This window comes from Macrotis lagotis, chromosome 1, assembly GCF_037893015.1.
Source record: "Macrotis lagotis isolate mMagLag1 chromosome 1, bilby.v1.9.chrom.fasta, whole genome shotgun sequence".
NCBI classification, from domain to species: domain Eukaryota; kingdom Metazoa; phylum Chordata; class Mammalia; order Peramelemorphia; family Peramelidae; genus Macrotis; species Macrotis lagotis.
The window spans coordinates 87618003-87636354 of record NC_133658.1 but is presented as its reverse complement, the minus strand read 5'-3'; the positions used below and the strand labels follow the sequence as shown (position 1 = coordinate 87636354).

Genomic DNA, 18352 nt, shown 5'->3' with positions numbered 1-18352 from the left:
AGTCTGAAAAGTATACTTTAATATTATTTAACATTCTACTTTCTGGTAGTCATTGCAGTTTATATACCTTATGTTAATAGATTTCGGTAATAAGTGCCATTCACTTATTTGTGTTAAATTGATATGCTATTGGAAAAACCAGGAAGTTAATTTATTAATTCAATCCTGACAAGAAGCTGTTTAACTTATCACCTTCTTAGTGATTCTGGTTTTCAGCCTATATGTTATATAATGGTACATTCCAGAAATTTTATCTCAATAAAAAAAATTGAATTGCGTTCAAACATAAATTTTAATTTAAAAAATGTGTGTGTGTGTGTGTGTGTGTGTGTATGTGTGTATGTATGTATATATATATATATAATTTTAAACCTTAATACATTTTAGGCAAAGCAATGAAGAAATGGGTTGAATCTATCACTAAAATCATCCAGCGGAAAAAAATGGCAAGAGACAATGGACCAGGACATAATATTACTTTTGAAAGTTCTCCTCCTGCAGTTGAGTGGCATATAAGCAGACCTGGACACATAGAGACTTTTGACCTGCTCACCTTGCACCCAATAGAAATTGCTCGACAGCTTACTTTACTTGAATCAGATCTCTATCGGTATGCAGTTTGACAAACAAAAGAACCAAGATTTTTATGCAAAATAATTCCATGTTTATTAAGATAGTTTAAAGCACCAAATCATCCTATATCAGTTGTCTTTCTGTTGTGGCAGAAAGAAATTAAAATTAATCGTAATTGTCTTCTATTACAAGATTAAGGTGAAATTACAGTAAATGCCTTTTTAAAAAGTCATTTGAAATGTTAAGTTTTATAAGTTAGAAGGTATCTGGAGAGGTTTTATCAAAGTTTTCACAATTCTGAGATCATCCTATATTGTGGGTTAAATCAGGTTTGTTTTGTTTTTTTTTAGTCTTCCCTCATTTATTTACCAGGTATGCCAGCAGCTAAGTCAATCCTATCGTAGTTCAACAACTTTTGCTGCAAGAGTACTAGTTGAAAACATTTTTGAACAGAATTTTCTTCTATTAGTGATCACTTTAAATATGAACTATCTCAGTTAAGATTGGGGAGGTTGATCACTAGAAAATTGGTATGACCACTCATAGAGTGTTTCTTACAAACTTCAAAAGGAGTGTTTTTTCCCCAAGCATCAAGTTGGAGGAGCCACTGCTGCTTCTTAGGCATGAGTTCTAAAATCAGCATTGAAGCAAAGATCAATCTATATACTATTTTAAATATAAGACACAACTTTAATTTGCATATAGAAAATTTCTAGTTTTTTTATCTATATCAGGTCATCTTATACCATCATAGGAGATAATTATTGGTCTTTTAACTAAAAAGTGACCTTTAGTTATTAATAGGTTGCTGTATGAAAAATCATAAAAGCAGAGTTCCAGATTCATGGTGATTATATTTCGAAGTGACTGGCCTATTGTAGAACCATTTTTATGTCAAAATTCTAGGCATTTTATAATTACTGAAGGCATTTAATTGGTTTAGCTGCATCAAGTAGAAGATAAATCTTAATGTTTTTTCCCATTTCACTCTATTAAGAGACTGACCTAAAATAATGACATTTGCTTCTTACTCTTCTCTTCCCTTCCTCAGTATCCTCAAGCTTAGAACAGGAAGAGGAAAAACTTCCAACTTATCTTTTATTTATTAGCCAACAAGGCCAAAAAAAACATCCCACACCCATACAATGCCAGCATTTTGATTTGAACTCAGGTCCTCCTGACTCAAGGGCTCTATCCTTGCTACTAAAATAACCTTTGTACTAAATACCCCTTCTTTTTCTTCTTCTTAGATGTCCCCTAGTCAGTGAAGGTCTTGGCTACATCTCTCTTCTAAAACCATGGTCGGTTATATTTTTCCGGATTTACATTTTATTTTCATGGATCCGGTATCCTTAAAGATGCCCTTTCCTAGTGAATTAAGAACCTAAATATATATTTAAAATTTCAGTCTCATTTATTTCAATGATAGCAAGAAAAAAGTAGAAACATGTAGACATTTATCCATCAAAAATTAGCACAGTGTTTTTAAATAATTGTTTTGGCATCTTATAATCTCGAAATGTTGCTTCTCCTCTGTCTACCTGCTTATATCACTAAAAAATATTGAAAATCATCTAATTGGCTTCTTATCTTAAAGGATTAAGTAATATTTTTTAGTGTATTGAAGAGGTTGCATTTTCTAATTCAAGTCCCACTTCAAAGCTGCAATTTTATTACAGGCATGTATAAAAATTTCACAAAATGTGTAAAATGAATTCAGTCTTTATTCTGTAGAATGGAAAACTACTCCATGTTACTATAAAAAGGCAAATAGATCTCAGACATTATTTGTTCTAGATACCAGGTCCTCTCCTTTTGAGATGACTTTGTTTCTTCTATCTGTATCTCATTGGTCCAAGGTTGTTTGCGTGTTGTCTCCCCAGTTAGACTGTGAGCTATCGGAGAACAAGGACTGTTTTCTGCCTTATTTTGTTATGCCCAGTTCCTTGGTAGTGCTTGGTATATGGTGGGCATTTAATAAGTGCTTATTGATTCAAAATACCTTTCTAGATTATTGTTACATGCTTAATAAATGCTTCTTGACTACATTTTTTAAAGGATTATATAATTAGAGCATATCTTTTATGTTTTCAGAGCTGTTCAGCCATCAGAATTAGTTGGAAGTGTGTGGACAAAAGAAGACAAAGAAATTAATTCTCCTAACCTTCTGAAAATGATCCGCCACACCACTAATCTTACTCTGTGGTTTGAAAAGTAAGTTATTTGAAGCTTTCTTTATTTTGATTTTTTGGGGGTTTTTTTCGCAAGGCAATGGGGTTAAGTGACTTGACCAACACACAGCTAAGTAGTTCTTAAGTGTCTAAGCCTGGATTTGAACTCACGTCCTCCTTATTCAAGGGTGCTATCCACTGTGCCACCTAGCCACCCCCAGCTTTCTTTATTTTCATAGTCTTTTGAACTAATTTTACCCATAGAGTCTGAAATTTTAGGTATTCTATAGTAGCTTAAACTTATCAAAGGTATTATGACAGTACCATTTCTCTAGTGTTCTCTAAAGAGCAGTGAAAGGATGAGTAGTGAATAGGCTTCTTTGATTCATGCATTAATTTTTCAGAGGCAAAGACTCTTTCTTAGTAAAGTTTGAACTGGAACCCAAAGTATGGATAAGGAATTGAGGAAGCCTTCTGAAGGGGAAAAAAATTTGGTATTTTCCTTTATTTGTACATTAATTCTTTTTAAACTCTAACAATATAAATACAGAACTTTGGTATACTGGTTTCCTATCTATAAAGCAGAAAAATAATAATAACAAATTTCAGCTTGCCTTATAGAAGAAATTTTGATGAAAACAATTTTCTGACCATTTTCAGTTCTTTGTTCTCAAAAAGGTTTAACTTACTAGATGAGAACAAATTGCTTCAACTGTAATTTTAGATTGGGGGGTTCAAGTAGAAGTAAGTATAGGATATAAATATATGTTAACTGTTTATCACCTATGGTTGCCAGACCAATGAACGGTAACTTAAATTTATATGGCACTTCACAGTTTACACAACATTTTCCTCATAACAACTCTGTGAATATAAGTAGTAAAAATATTATTATTATTTTAAGATCACAAAATAGATATCAAGTAGTATGTGCTTTGACCATAGTCATAGCTAGAAAGTGTTATAACAAAGCTCAAACTCAGCTCTTTTGTCTCTCAGTTCAGTGCTCTTTCCACTTTACTATATTTCTATTCAGAGTTTTATGTAATTGGAGAACCTCCTAATTCAGTGCTTAAGTTTATTTTATTTTTGGTTTGACAGTCTAAAGTAGATACATTCGGATAACTTCAAGTTCAAAGGAATTTAATAGTTTCTGGTATACTTTATCATTCTTTACTGTAGCAGATAATATTTCAATTGAGTTTTTCAAATTTATTAGACTGCTTTAAATATACATCAGTACTATTTCTAAATAACAGAAAGTTGGAACTAAACTCTGTGCCTAACAGTTGGAAAAAGAATAAACAAATCTTATTGAATGTCATCACACCCTAAGGAACAGCAATCCTTAAAATCTTGGTAAGACTTGATATGAAGAGATGTAGAAGGAAGAGACAAATGACCAACATATCAATTGTTTAAGGAGATGGATTTAAATTACAATAGAACTCAAGTAAAGAAATATAGGGAATGGCACTAAAGTTAAAGCAGAGCCTTTTTTTCTTTCTTTTTAAAAAATGTTCTATTTCTCCACTGAATCATACTTCAATCACTCATTGTGCTGAGAGACCTCCCTTCTGCTAAAAATCACAGAATTTCTAAGCAGTTTGTAAACATTAATTTAGTGACTGTGGATCAATATGTGGATACTGCAGGATGAGGGAATATTAATCATGACATTTGCCCATTTCAAAACTCGGAAGAAGAGTGTAGAGGAGAAAAGAAGGAGGAAGATTTCTGGGAAAGTAGACTATCTGGTGTTCTCCCATTTTAACTAATCATTCTTGTTAATAAGATGCATCTATTGAAGTAGTAGAAATTCTCAGTGACCCAGTTATGTCTCTGGCCTCCAGCATGTATCTCCTCCATGTGTCCTTGATCTAGTCTAGTTATTCTTCCCATATTCTTTTTGCTTTTGCAAATTGCAGCAACATGATGTTATGATCCAGATGTGATACTTTTGATGTAACAGAGTAAGAAAAAAATTATTGAAATCTTAATAGTTTTTTCATTTTTTATCTGTTCATTGTTCCATTACCAATCATTAAGTGTATTTGACATATTCCAGATTAGTTGAGTTGTTCACCAAATTTCTTTTCACATTTTTTCCCTCTATAATTTCTTGATTTTTTTTTAATATGACAATATTACTCTTAGTCATCCCCAGTAGGAAATAAACTTAGTGAAGGCAAGAACTGCTATTTTTGTCTTTGTACCCTCATCACTTAGTACAGTGCCTTTTGCCTAATAAGCATTTAATGAATACTATTTGAATTATTGAATTATTAATTGACTTATAAATTCATTTTCTAAATTGATGTCTATTTTCTCTCTCCCTCCAGTGGTAAAGTAGATCATCAAATGTTTGGGGGATGATGTGACTTTTTTTAATCTCTTCATTGTAGCAATTGATTAACTTTGCTTAAACTTTCTTGGGAAATTGGTGACAGTGTGTTTCAATATCTGTTCTTTTATCTATTTCTTATTTTTTTGGCAACTACTTATTTAAATGGGTCAGATAGAAGTTGCATCTTTTGTACTCCATACCTCCACATTTTTATCCTTCCAATTTGGTGTTGTTGATTTTTATATTTGCTTTAACAAGCAAATCACATATTAATTGGAAATAACTTCCTCTTTAGTAAGCAGTCATTTTCTCTCCATTATAATATAATCCTATTTAATCTTTTTTTGTTGATTTCATATAGATCTTGCCATGTCTAGCATCTCCTCCTCTCCTCCACCCCAAAGAAGGAAGATGTGATAAGTAATATAGAAATATGTTTTACATGACTGCACATGTATAACCTATAACAAATAACTTGTCTTCTCAATGAGCAGATACGGTATGGATGAAGGGAGAGAATTTGAAACATGTAATTTTAAAACCATTAATAATTGTTTTTACATATAATTAGAAAGAGTAAATTTAAAAAAAAAAGAAGATAGATGGGATACTGACTTCTAAAGACCTTTCCAGCTCCAAATCTATGAGCTTTTATAAAGCGTGAGACTTCCATATCTCCTATAAACTTTTGACTTCCCTTTTTTTCTTATTTGTCTAGTGGTCTGTTTTGTATCAAGTATAAAAGCTCCTGAAAAGTTAGTTATTATTTGAGTTTTATCTTTGGAATGTTCATTTATCTCCCAGTGTCTAAGATAGCTTCTTTCACATGTTGTTGTTCAGTCATTTCAGTCATGTCTGACTCTTCTGGATTTTCTTGGAAGAGATAAACGCTATTTCCTAGTACAGCTCATTTTACAGATGAAGAAACTGAATCAAACAGGGTTAAGTGACTTCCCCAGGATCACACATCTGAGGCCAGATTTGAACTCAGGAAAATGAGTCTTCCAGATTCCAGACCTAGCATTCCTAACCACTGCACAACTTAGCTGCCTACTTTTTATATAGTAGCCACAAAAAATATCTAATGAATTAATGAACAACAGTTCGAGGTTGTGGTCAGGGCAAGTAAGATAACGTAGGAAAAGCTCTTGATAAATTTAAAAACCCATATAGGTGCTAGCTGTCATTTTTTCCCCTATGCTAAGATAGTAATATATCCAAATTATCACTATATAAGATCATGTTTAGAGAAAGATCAAATAAATATTTGCAAGCTATTTTAAAACTGATTCTAAATCCCCTTATCCACCATTTGACCATTATTACTGCAAAACTAAAAAGTCCCTTAGCATTGAAGACTTTATTGAAACATGCACATGTTATATATGTGCATGGACACAGATGTATGCTTTGTGTGCTTCTGTTGCCAAACAAGTCATTCCCAAGTAGTCAGGGAACTACTGGTCCTTAGAAAGCTGCCTGCTGTTTGAACTGTCTTCTCTACCTTCCCAGCAAGATCTAACTTGACAGAACTTGCATCCCACTAACTTAGCTTTTGAGAGCATCGGGTACCCCCCATGATGATGCCCTGGAGGAGAATTACAGAATTTTTCTCTTTCCTTAAGTTTTGAGGCCTGATGTCCATCCCACAGCTACCTTTGTTTTTTAAAGCTGATTTGAGAGGATCTTTTCAGGTGTGTGTCCAGAGAACCAGTTTGTTTATTTTCTACTCTACTAATTTTGTTTGGAGCAAACAAACAAAATTGTTTGGACCAGACAAAATTTTGAACGTTTTTAAGAGGTCAATCCTCAAGATCTGTGAAAGAGGGGAACTCTAAATGCTTAGAAAAAAACCATAATGCCCCCACAAAGTAATGGCTATAAAATCACCAGGGTAAAAGAAGCTTGAATGAGCATCTAATTCATATATAGAAGGAATTAATACTATAGTGTAACATGCTTGACAAGTAATCATCTCACCTCTTCCTGTAGATCTCTAAGGAAAGGAAACAACCTTCTAACCTGTTCCACTTGGCACATTGCACATTGCTTAGTGCTAGTAAACATTTCCCTAATATTAAAACTAAATTTTCCACTTTGTATGCATAAGTATATAAACTTTGTATTCAAACTATTAGAAAGTATCAGAAAGGGCAGCTAGGTGGCACAGTGGATAGAGCACCGGCCCTAGAGTAAGGAGTACCTGGGTTCAAATCCGGTCTCAGACACTTAATAATTACCTAACTGTGTGGCCTTGGGCAAGCCACTTGACCCCATTTGCCTTGCAAAAACCTTAAAAAAAAAAAGGTATCAGAAGACAACAGACAGGGTTTTACAAATCACATTCTAGAACTGAATACATATTTATAGTAAAACTGTTGATTGAAAGATTTAGGAAATTTAAGATCCCACTGTGCTTACTATTGATTATTGGCTATTAAAAAAAAAAAAAGAATTTTGATTCAGTTTAGTACAATGCTGCCTTTTAAAAGCTCTCCTCCAACATCTCTCCTATGTATGTTAGAAGCAGGTAAATTTTCTTGAAAGATATAATAATAGTGGCAACTATGACCATTTAAAGACAAAAACAAATGAAGAACACTCTAATGGTATATGGTTTTTATACTGGAAGATGCCTAGTGTACTAAATACAAAGTGAAGAGAGCCCTATTCATGGTGACAGTTCCAGACTATCCTGTTGACAGTATTATACTTGATTATATTAAGTTATGGAATATTGTACAACTTCCTAATTAAAATTATAGCAGCATGTAAGAATTTGACCTAGCAACACAGGAAAACCAAACAGATGAAGAGTGGCTATTGTTTGGACTATGATAGTCAATTTGAGCAAGGGTAGAATCAGTATGCTGGTATATCTGCAAACAATGCAGACAAACATGAAGCTGAGTACAGGATCTGAATAGTAGGAAGAGAATGAATTGGATTACATTTGGGAATTTATACAAACTCTTCAATGACCCAGGTTCTCCTAAAATAGAGACCAGTCTTTTTAATATTATCATTATTATTATCATCATCATCATTCTATTCAGCTACAAGTCATGAAATGCCAGAATCTCAGAAAAAGGACAATGTATGGGAAGACAGGAGGGAGAGCTTACTGTATGTGAAGAATTATACTGGAGAAACCACACATCTGTTGCAGTGCAAATAAGTCCTAGAGTTAGCTACTTTTGCCATTAGCTTTGGGTCTTGTGTTGTCCTTTAAAGTGTTCAGGTTTTGGTGTCCTCACTTGTAGGTTGAGGCTTTTTAACTAGGTGACATCTCATTTCCCTTCCAGTCTTATCTGAATGATCCTATGATCATCAGAAAAACTATGAGGTCAAAAAAAATAACTATGAGGTCAGAAAGGGATGAGGGCTGGTCACCTGGCTGGAATCCACAGTCTAGGGGATAGTACATTTGTCAAACTCCCTTTAAGCAAGAGGGACACAGAATTAAAATGCAGAGATAGTTCATTTTATACATCCTTAAGATCTTCAAAACTATAAACCATATCTATTTGAAATAGGCAATAGCCTAATCGCATTGTTTCCCTATTCATGTCAAAGACTCTCGTTATCCTATCAGGTTTGAAATCTTGAAGGTATCTTCATCTCCTTCCTTTCCCTTGCTTTAAATCATAGTGTAATCTTTAGCTCTCTACAGATAGATGGGCATAGATATAGATTTCATTTGTCAAGTCTTGTTGGTGTTCTTTCTAAAATCTTTTTCCTTGTTCCACTCACATGGCTACTATCCTACTTTAGTACCTCATTATCTGTCACTCTCCTGAGTGACTTCTACTACCAGCTGATTTCTCTGCCTGTAGTGTCTGTCCCTTCCAATTCATCTTGTACATAGTTGTCAAATATTTCTAAAGCAAAGGTTCGATCACATCACTCTTCTGCTCCAGAAGTTCAGTAGTTCCTTGTTGCCCCAAGAACTCTATTTGGAATAAAACATGATGGTCCTCATTCCTATGTAGCCTACTACTTAGGCTTCTGTAGGATGAATACAATAGGTTGGGGCAACAGTACTAAGAATCATACTTATTAGATTTCTGTGAACATTAATTTTTGATATTGGAATGTCAAAAATCTTGCCCAATGAATGACTCATTATGTTATTTAAATAGTTGTACTATATCAATATTGATATTGTCACAAATAAGTCAAAAGATATAAGAAAATTGGGCAAGTGGGATATATCACAATTTCTTCTTGAAGAGGTAAGGAAATTATAGAGTTGATTTTAATATTTATACTAAGATAACTGAAAAGATCATTTTCACAGCATCTTAGGTTATCTCACCTTCTTGATGAGAAAAGCAAAACAAAAAAGAACACCAAGAATGTAATTGTCCCTTATCTATTAGGATGTACTTGGCAGCTACATGGTACAGTTGATAGAACACCCACCCCAGAGTCAGGAGGACCTGAAGTAAAATCCAGCCTCAGACACTTGATACTTACTTGATTTGTGACCTTGGGCAAGTCAGTTTAACCCCATTGCCTCACCAAAAAAAAAAAACCAAACATGTACTACAGACTATTAAATAGAGAAATTCTATGAAGAACTCAATGAAATTCTCCAAATTTGTCAATATATATATTTTTTATATATATGATATATAATATATGTATTTTTTTATACTTCAGTAAAAAAGTAGACATAGAATATGGTAATATGTATGTTGTAAAACATAGGGGCGGCTAGGTGGCACAGTGGATAAAGCACTGGCCATGGAGTCAGGATTACCTGGGTTCAAATCCGGTCTCAGACACTTAATAATTACCTAGCTGTGTGGCCTTGGGCAAGCCACTTAACCCCATTTGCCTTGCAAAAACCTAAAAAAAAAAAGAAAAGAAAAGAAAAGAAAAAGAAAAACATGGCACAGCATAAAAAAAAAAATGAGAAGTAGATACCTGTAGACTAATCAGCAGTCTTGAACATCTATTATGAGTACCTGATTGCTGGAAGAGATGGAAGATGCTGGCACATGTTGAATATCATCACAACAAATGAACTAGATCATATCTTAGCATTTGGGAATTACTGGTCTTCAACGTGGTATTCATTTTTGACAACTGCTTGTGTGCAATCAAAACACAGAGAACAAAGTTAGAAACAAACACCAAATTAGGTAAAATCATTAGAAGAAAAGAGAACATTGAGAGCAATTACAAACTTTAAGCCTGATCTGTTCAGAGGAACAATTGGATCCAAAGTGACAGAAATGAAAAAAGGAAATATTTTCCACTATCCTACAGAAAACTTAACAAAATGTAAGACATTAAACCACAGCTTAAAAGACCCAAAAAACCCATACATTTTTTATATCAAGCCAAAATCATCATAAAATGCTCAGCAGTCAGGTGAAGAATAGGAAACAGAAGTAATGTTTTGCTTCTGAAAGAAACACAAGGGAAAGGAATATTGCATTAAATTCTCTTTAACAGAATCTCATAAAAGAGCAATGGAGGTGGAAATAAGACTGGGTGAAGTTTAAAATGAAATCCAGCTAAGCTAGTTCATCCAGGAGCATTGCACATAAAATTAAAGACTCTAATAAACAGCTAAAAAAGGAGATAAATCTGCCAGCATTTCTACAGAAACCTATTAGCATGTCACTTCCTAAAATGAGAAGATGAACACAGTCCTTAAAAAAATGGAAGAATGACTAGACCTAATGAAGTACAAAGAGAAGAAAGTCATGGCAGAGACAATATTTCTTAAAGCAATAAGGTTTTGATTTTTCAAGGAATTTAAAAGAAGGCAAGGTACCAAAGGGGAAGCTAGATAGTGCAGTGAATGTAGTGCCAGGTCTTGAGACAGGAAGATTCCTCTTCCTGAGTTCAGATGTGACCTCATACACTTACTAGCTCTGTGACCCTGGGCAAGTCACTTAACCCTGTTTGCTTCAGTTTCCTCACCCTGGTGCAGGTGATACCAACCTATACCAGGATGGTGACAATATCATAGGAGAAAGGGGGACACGTGTAAATGATGTATAGAAGGTAAAATCAACAGGACTTGGTAACAGTTTGGGGGGGGGGCATCAAGGGTGAGAGTGATGAGTCAAGAATGACACCTGTGTTGCAAGCCTAAGGAACTAGGAAAATGGTGGTACTCTGGACAGTGATAGGAAAGCTCAGTAAAGGGAAGATTTTAGAAGAAAGTAGTAAGTTCGGTTTTTTTGGACAAATTGAGTTTAATATTTCTATTGGATATCCAGTTTAAGACATAAGAAAGACAATTAGAGATAGAACTCTTAAAGTTCAGCAGTATGTTTAGGGCTGGATGAGTAGATTTGGGATCAAGATGATAATTCAATTTATCCCAACTGACAAGATCACCAAATGTAAGAGATTAGAGAAGCGGGACCCAGAACTGAGTCTTGAGGGGCCATTCATAGTTCACAACCAAAGGAGACTGAAAAGGAACAGGTTGAAACTAAGAAGAAATAGGAGGAAAGCCAAGAGAGAATAGTGTCCTTAAAAACTTAGAGAAAAAAGTATCAAGAAGAGGGTGATCAATAGAGAAAAGACAATTGGCAATTAAGAGATCATTGCTAAGTTTGAAGAAAGTAGTTTCTATTGAATGATGAATTTGAAAGCCAGAATCTAGAGAGTTAAGAAGAGAGTAAGAGGAAAGGAAGTGGAGACACCTATTGCAGTTGTCTTTTCAAGATATTTATCCACAAGATATCAAGCCACAAAAGGCAGAAGAGAAGTAGGATAATATTTAACAGGGATAGATGGCTCAAGTGTCTTTTAATGTAGGGAAGACATGAGCATGTTTATAGATAGTAGAAAAGCAACCATTAGATGAATGAAAATTGAAGATATATAGGAGAATAGGAATGATAGAGGGGACAGTCTGCTGGAGGAGATGGGATTGAATGGAATCACTTGAACAGATATAGGCGTTAGCCTTGACACAAAGGTTCACCTTTTCTAGTGAGACTGGGGTCAAAGAGGAAATAGTGCAGAAAGCATCTAAGAGACAGGAGAGAAAGAAAAGGCCAAATGTATTAGTGACTTAATTAGGGAAATGTAAAAGAATTCCCATGCAGCTGTGAGTGCCCAATTAAGGTTATAAAAAACACAAATTTGCAGGGGATATATTATAAATAATATAGCATTTGTTGTTGTTGTTATTATTATTATTATCATTATTATCATTATCATTATTAGCTCAATGTCAGGCAGTAGATAGTGAGAATGATCCAAAACTGTACTTTAGCAAGGAAAGATCAGCATTATAATAAGGGGTTAAGAAACTCTGTGTAGGGTTGAATTGATTCACCAAAAGATCAAAATAGGGACAGGAGGAGAATCCTATATAGCTAGTGCACTATATATAGTGATTTCCTGGGAGAGAAATGAGGGTTGAAGAATTAGAGTCATGATGTAGACAAAGAGTATTTGAATGAGAAAAAGAGGCAATGATTTAATAAACTGTTCTGTAGCAAGTCATATCTTTGTTATCTCCAAATTGACTAGGAGGCTAGAGAAAATATAAGATCCCAGGTGTTTGGTTTTTTTTTTGTAATGCTGTAAGAAAATTGTTTTTGACTTAGTGGAACAAAATACAACCATAATTGACCTCCTTTAAAATACCTTTCTAGAGGCAGCTAGGTGGTACAGTGGATAGAGCACAGGCCCTAGAGTCAGGAGGACTTGAGTTCAAATGTGATCTCAGACATTTAATAATTACTTAGCTGTGTGACCTTGGGCAAGTCACTTACCCCCATTGCCTTGCCCCCCCCCCCAAAAATACCTTTCTATACATATCTTAAGATGGTATGATATTCCTTGGCTGCTGCAACCAAAAAAAAACTTTTTTCTCCAGTTCTGTATCCATACTAAGCAAATTAACCCTTAACCAAAAATGTTAATTTATCATAAAGGATGTCTGGAGCAGAATCCAAAGGGAAGTAGACTTGCCTATAAATGATGAGGTAAACTATATTCAGAATTTTTCAGAATATCTATCCAAATTACGATAGCACTTCCTCGAGAATATTTATGTCTGCTCAAAAGAAATTACTGTTACCCAATCTATACGAGAAAGGGGAGAAGGAAAGTGGGGAACCATGAATGATGAAGGCCTATTAGTACTCAAATAATGACATGTAGATTTAAACACTTACAAATAATGACATGTAAATGCTTGAAGTTAACTGAGCTGAGTTTATTAGTGTATCTATCTTGGTCAGGCACTATCAGTGAACAAAAAGAAGAGAATAGGCTGGATTGCATTTGAAAAATTGCCTAGCATTTTCAATGAGGTTAAGTTGTTACTGAACAACCTTCCCCCTCCCAACTCATCTTTTAGCCATCTTCTTTTGGTGATGCTATTTGGTCACAAATCATAGAGCACCATGATCTTCAAAGTCAAAATTGTGACCAAAGCACCATGGGGCAATATCTAGTGGCTAAGCTCCAGAATGCTACCTGAGATGAACTGCATATAAGAAGTAACCTAACTATGTTGTTCAGGAATTGTATGATTAGAGAGAGAATTGTAATAAAAATAAGGCAAAGCAGTAGATATACTGTTACTACCAAAGGGTTAAAGACCTATATAAAAGCCTTGAATCAACTGGGTAGATCTTTTATGGAAGCTCTATTGTAGGAAGTGGAAAAGACCATGGAGCAATCTATAAGTGAATTGTCATATGTGCCATTGCAGAGAGCACTCTTATCACGAAAATCTTAGATCTGCTGAAATAACTTGAAATATTTGGATTTGATAACACCTTTAATTGTTTTGTGTAGTAATGTTTACAGTTAATTATTATTATTACTTTAACATTTAAGACTTTATACTTCCACTGTTAAGCTATAATTCTTAAGCCTGTAATTTAATTTTCTACTATTTAGGTAGGGTTCAAATTTATAGAATTTTTAAAAAGTCTTCAAAAATTCTTCTTTCTGTACTCAGGTGTATTGTAGAAGCAGAAAACCTAGAAGAAAGAGTAGCTGTGGTGAGTCGAATAATTGAAATTCTTCAAGTCTTTCAAGAACTGAACAACTTTAATGGTGTACTTGAGGTTGTCAGTGCCATGAACTCATCACCTGTTTATAGACTGGACCACACATTTGAGGTACATTTATAGAAAACATTTTCAATTTGATATGTAGTCCCTATTTTATCAGTTCTTAATAATCTAATCATATTTTAGTTTTAAAGTGTGCTGTCTAAATTTTTCACTGGTGGATTCAAAGTATGATCTTAAATATCTTAATCTGGTTGGTTATTTGGGTGGTTGTCATCCTTTGTTCTGTACCAAAAAGAAATCACTCATTTGGGATCAAGGTGTACAGTGCTCAGACCAGTAAGAGCTTGGAAGGCTTAAACATAGGGCTGGGCAGAAATAATCCACTTAAACATTTAGAGTAGAGATGTGTCTAAATATATACATCTCATATTTCTTTGGAGCTACTACAATTCTGCTATGCAAATAGAGGAAATAGGATGGATAAGATATGGCACATCATGGTCCTTTGCCAGTGTCTCCCATGTCACACAATCAGAAAGTTTTTCAGGAAGATCTTGAGTGTCCTTGTTTCACTTCTTCTGATATCTATGTGAGCATTTGACTTGTGAGTTCTCCATAAAATAAGTCTTATAGGCAAAAGAACATTTGGCATTTAAAAACAACATGGCCAGTCCATTGAAACTGCACTCTCTGAAGTAAAGTTTGAATGCTTAGCACTTTAACTCAAGAAAGAAATTCAAGTGTCCAAGACCTTTTCTTGCCAGCTAACCTTCAGAATCTTCCCAAGACAATTTAAATGGAAGAGGTTTAGTTTCTTGGTATGGCATTGACAGACTGTTCAGATTTCTCAAGCATACACACTGAAGTCAGCACACGGCTCTGTAGACCTTCAGTTTGGTAGTCAGTCTAATCCCTCTTCTCTCCCATAATTTCCTTTGGAGCCTCCCAAACACTGAGCTAGTTCTGACAATGCATGTGTCCACCTCATACAGCCAAGGTAAATGGCTCAGCATTCGTTATTTCTCCATTTGCTATTACTGATGGCTGGGGTGGTGCTGGCTACTGGAGAACCTGTGTTTTCTTATTTTTAATTGTTAGGTCAAAATTAGCACAAGCAATAGAAAATCAATCCACACACTGTTACAACCTAGCCTCAGAGGCTGCATTGAGTGCAACAAAAAAATCATCCTCTTTAGTCTTTCAAATCAAATACTTTGCCATCAGTTGAGTAACTGATCTTGATTTCATTTTCATCCTCATTGAAGGTGTCTGACATTGCTGGCAATTTACTAAAAAGCATGAGAATTTGTGTTTACAAAACCCTTTTTTCCTCCATTGGTGACTGGGAAAGATTGAGAGCATCATCCACTATCCAGAACCTGTGCAAGCATGCTGTCATGAAACTGTTTACAATATTGATGAACTTTTCCAAACAACCAGATTTTGCCATGATCTTACAATAAGCCTTTGTGACTGACAGTTTCAAAAGCACTGATCAGATTCACAACTCTGTTCTGCTCCTAGCATTTCTCCTGGGGTTGTCAGGCAACACAAAGTCATAGAGACTCTCAGGTAGATGACTATGGTCCAGTTGAAGGATCAGTCTTTTAAAAAGAACTCTGACAAGAATTTTGCCAGCAATGCCTAATAGAGAGCAACTCTCCTTAAACCCACTGTGATCATCATAAACCAATCCATTTTCTTTACCTTTATAAAAACAAACAATGGAGACCTCCTGCAACTCCTGGGGAATAATCTCCTCTTGTCATATAACTCAGAAATTTTCATTTAGTTTTTATATGAGCCCAGGCTCCTGCCTTAGAATCAGTATCAGGTGCTTAGCCACATGAGAGGAACCTCATTGGCATTTCAAAGTTCTTCTTCAGTTGAAGTTCAGGTAGACAGTGATTGGTTTCATTCTTAAGTATATGGTCATTGGTTTTGGCATTGGTTCATGAGAGGCTATTGAGAATACTATGGAAGTGTTCAGCCCATTTCTTCAGTATCCGTAATCAATGTGACTTTATCAGCACAGAGTAGTTGAGATATATCTTGGGTCTTTGAGCCATAAAAAGCTTTTAGGATGTCATTAAAGCACTTTAGATAGTTATTATCAGATTAAAAATGAATTTTATCTGTCTTCTTACTGAGCAAAGAGTCCTGCATCTTTCTATACTTCATTTCTACTCTACTTTTAAATTTTCACATCATTTTCATCAACCCAATCTTGATGTTTTGTGAATTTTCTGGCCCAAATGAATAAATGCAGTGCTGTCCATCAAATCTCTGAAAATCTGATTTTTTTGCTCCCCCCATTGCCAAATGACTCAACTTTCCCTCCAGGTTAGCACCAAACTGCTCACTCTCAGAGAAGCACTCCAATCTATTGACATTAATTCTTCGGATAGTCATTTTACCTTTGGACCATGTGAATATTTATCTTGGAGAAAATAAGACTAATCAGTCCAGCACTCTGTGCCATAGACTGTCAATCTCATCCCTTATCTTTCTCTTCTCCTTACAATGATATAGTTTATTAAATGCTGATTCTTGTTGTGAGGGAGCATCCAGGAAGTTTTATTGTATTTAGGTAAATGGAAGATGGTGTTGGTGGTGAGGTCATGAGTCTTCAAAAAAAAAAGTAGTAGTAAGTGACCACTGCAGTTGTTACTATTTCCAACTCCATTCTTCCCAAGGACTCCCTGCCATGTCTGGTCATCTGTGTTTTTCTCTGCTATTAAAATCACCCAGGATTACAAGTTTGTCTTTTGGCACATTGATGATGAGGTTCTCAATGTTAGTAAGATTTTTCTTTGACTTCTCAGGGTTTCTCTTAGTCAAATATTTGAAAAGGTTTCTGGCAGTGTATAGACCAGCATTTAGTGTGGATAGGAATGGATCTAAGGAAACATTCCCAAGCTTGCAGCATGGATGAGTCTTTTCTCTATATCCCTTAACCCTATGCACCTCTCTGACTTTGGGAAATGTGATCAGAAAGATGAAAACTGTCCCTCAGGAGTGCAAATGCCTGAACTACCTTTATTCTACCTGAGAGAAACATGCCTCAGACCCCACTACCCATATGGAGTTTTTACCTCTTTTCTAAGCTTTTCCTGTCTTTGATTCACAGTGATCATTAAAGTGCCAGTTTCATTCCCTTTGTCTAATTATCTTTAACTGAACTCATTGTGGACCCTGGTGAAAGTGCAATAATTCATCCTTTTCTCATACTATAAGAGGAACAACCCCAAAGAATCTCTCATACTTTTCTCTGAAACATTTCAAGCATTTAGGGGAAAGTATAGGTAGTTGATGTTTGTCCTTTGTTCTCAAAGGCGACCATGAGGTGATGCCATGACATGCATGTGAATTGGATTTAAATGAAGGAGGGTTATATAGTCACCAACCTCACTTTATCCTCCAGAATTATCTGAGTTTTATGGCCAGATATGAATCAGGATAATTGGAGATGGCCCTGGATGCAGTAGAGACCTTGACCTTTTAAAGCTGGATCTTTCCCAGAAAATAATTTGACTAAGACAATGCCCATCCAGTGATTAAGGTTAAGTAAAAAAGAATTGAGGCCATGAATGATCACTAGGTAGTATCCAATGTGTTGAAAAATGGCACAGAAAGAGATAGGATATTTCAAGAATGAATTTCTGAGTTTGATCTTCAAATACAGGACTCAGGTAAAGTATAGAGAATGGAGGAGCAGGGTAAAATATAAGGGACTTAATGATGATGAACTGCATGCATTTCTGCATAGGAAAATGATACTGATAATACTCATATGAGCCTCATTTAATAGAGCAGGTAGAAGAAGTTTTTATAGATGAAGCACAGGAAAGAGCCGAATTTGAAGATATAATATAGTGTAAAAATGGAGTCAATGGCTAAAAGGGAAATGTAATGGGAATAAGAGAAAGGAGAAGTGGAATAGACTAAGATATTTCATAAAAGATTATTTTTTTATTACAATGAGCTATTGCAATGATATGGAAGGGGGGGAAGGCGAGGGGGAATGAGGGAACCTTCGCTCTCATCAGAGGTGGTTCGGAGAGGAAACAGCAAATATACTCAATGGGGTATAGACATCTAGAGTAAAAAGGAGAGAAGGGGGACAGGGGGAGGGGGGGGGGGTGTGAGTGATGGAGGAGAGGGTGCACCATGTGAGAGAGTGGCCAGATATAACACATTTTCTTTTTTACTTCTTGCAAGGGGCTGGAATTGGATGGCCTGTCCGG

The 18352-nt window shown here is 35.2% G+C and overlaps 1 protein-coding gene and 1 long non-coding RNA gene across 4 annotated transcripts in view; one reads left to right on the top strand and one right to left on the bottom strand.

The window, feature by feature from the left end:
- The window catches only part of LOC141500821 (uncharacterized), a 34119-nt gene extending 25003 nt beyond the window's left edge, over window positions 1-9116 (bottom strand). For both annotated transcript variants that reach the window (XR_012472048.1, XR_012472050.1), the window contains exon 1: window positions 8217-9116. This is a non-coding gene — a long non-coding RNA (uncharacterized LOC141500821). The remainder of the gene's footprint in view (window positions 1-8216) is intronic.
- Window positions 1-18352, top strand: part of SOS1 (SOS Ras/Rac guanine nucleotide exchange factor 1) — a 180315-nt gene that overhangs the window by 134796 nt on the left and 27167 nt on the right. For both annotated transcript variants that reach the window (XM_074204280.1, XM_074204271.1), the window contains exons 14-16: window positions 388-610; window positions 2668-2787; window positions 14048-14210. In XM_074204280.1, the coding sequence (XP_074060381.1) occupies window positions 388-610; window positions 2668-2787; window positions 14048-14210 (506 nt within the window). The remainder of the gene's footprint in view (window positions 1-387; window positions 611-2667; window positions 2788-14047; window positions 14211-18352) is intronic.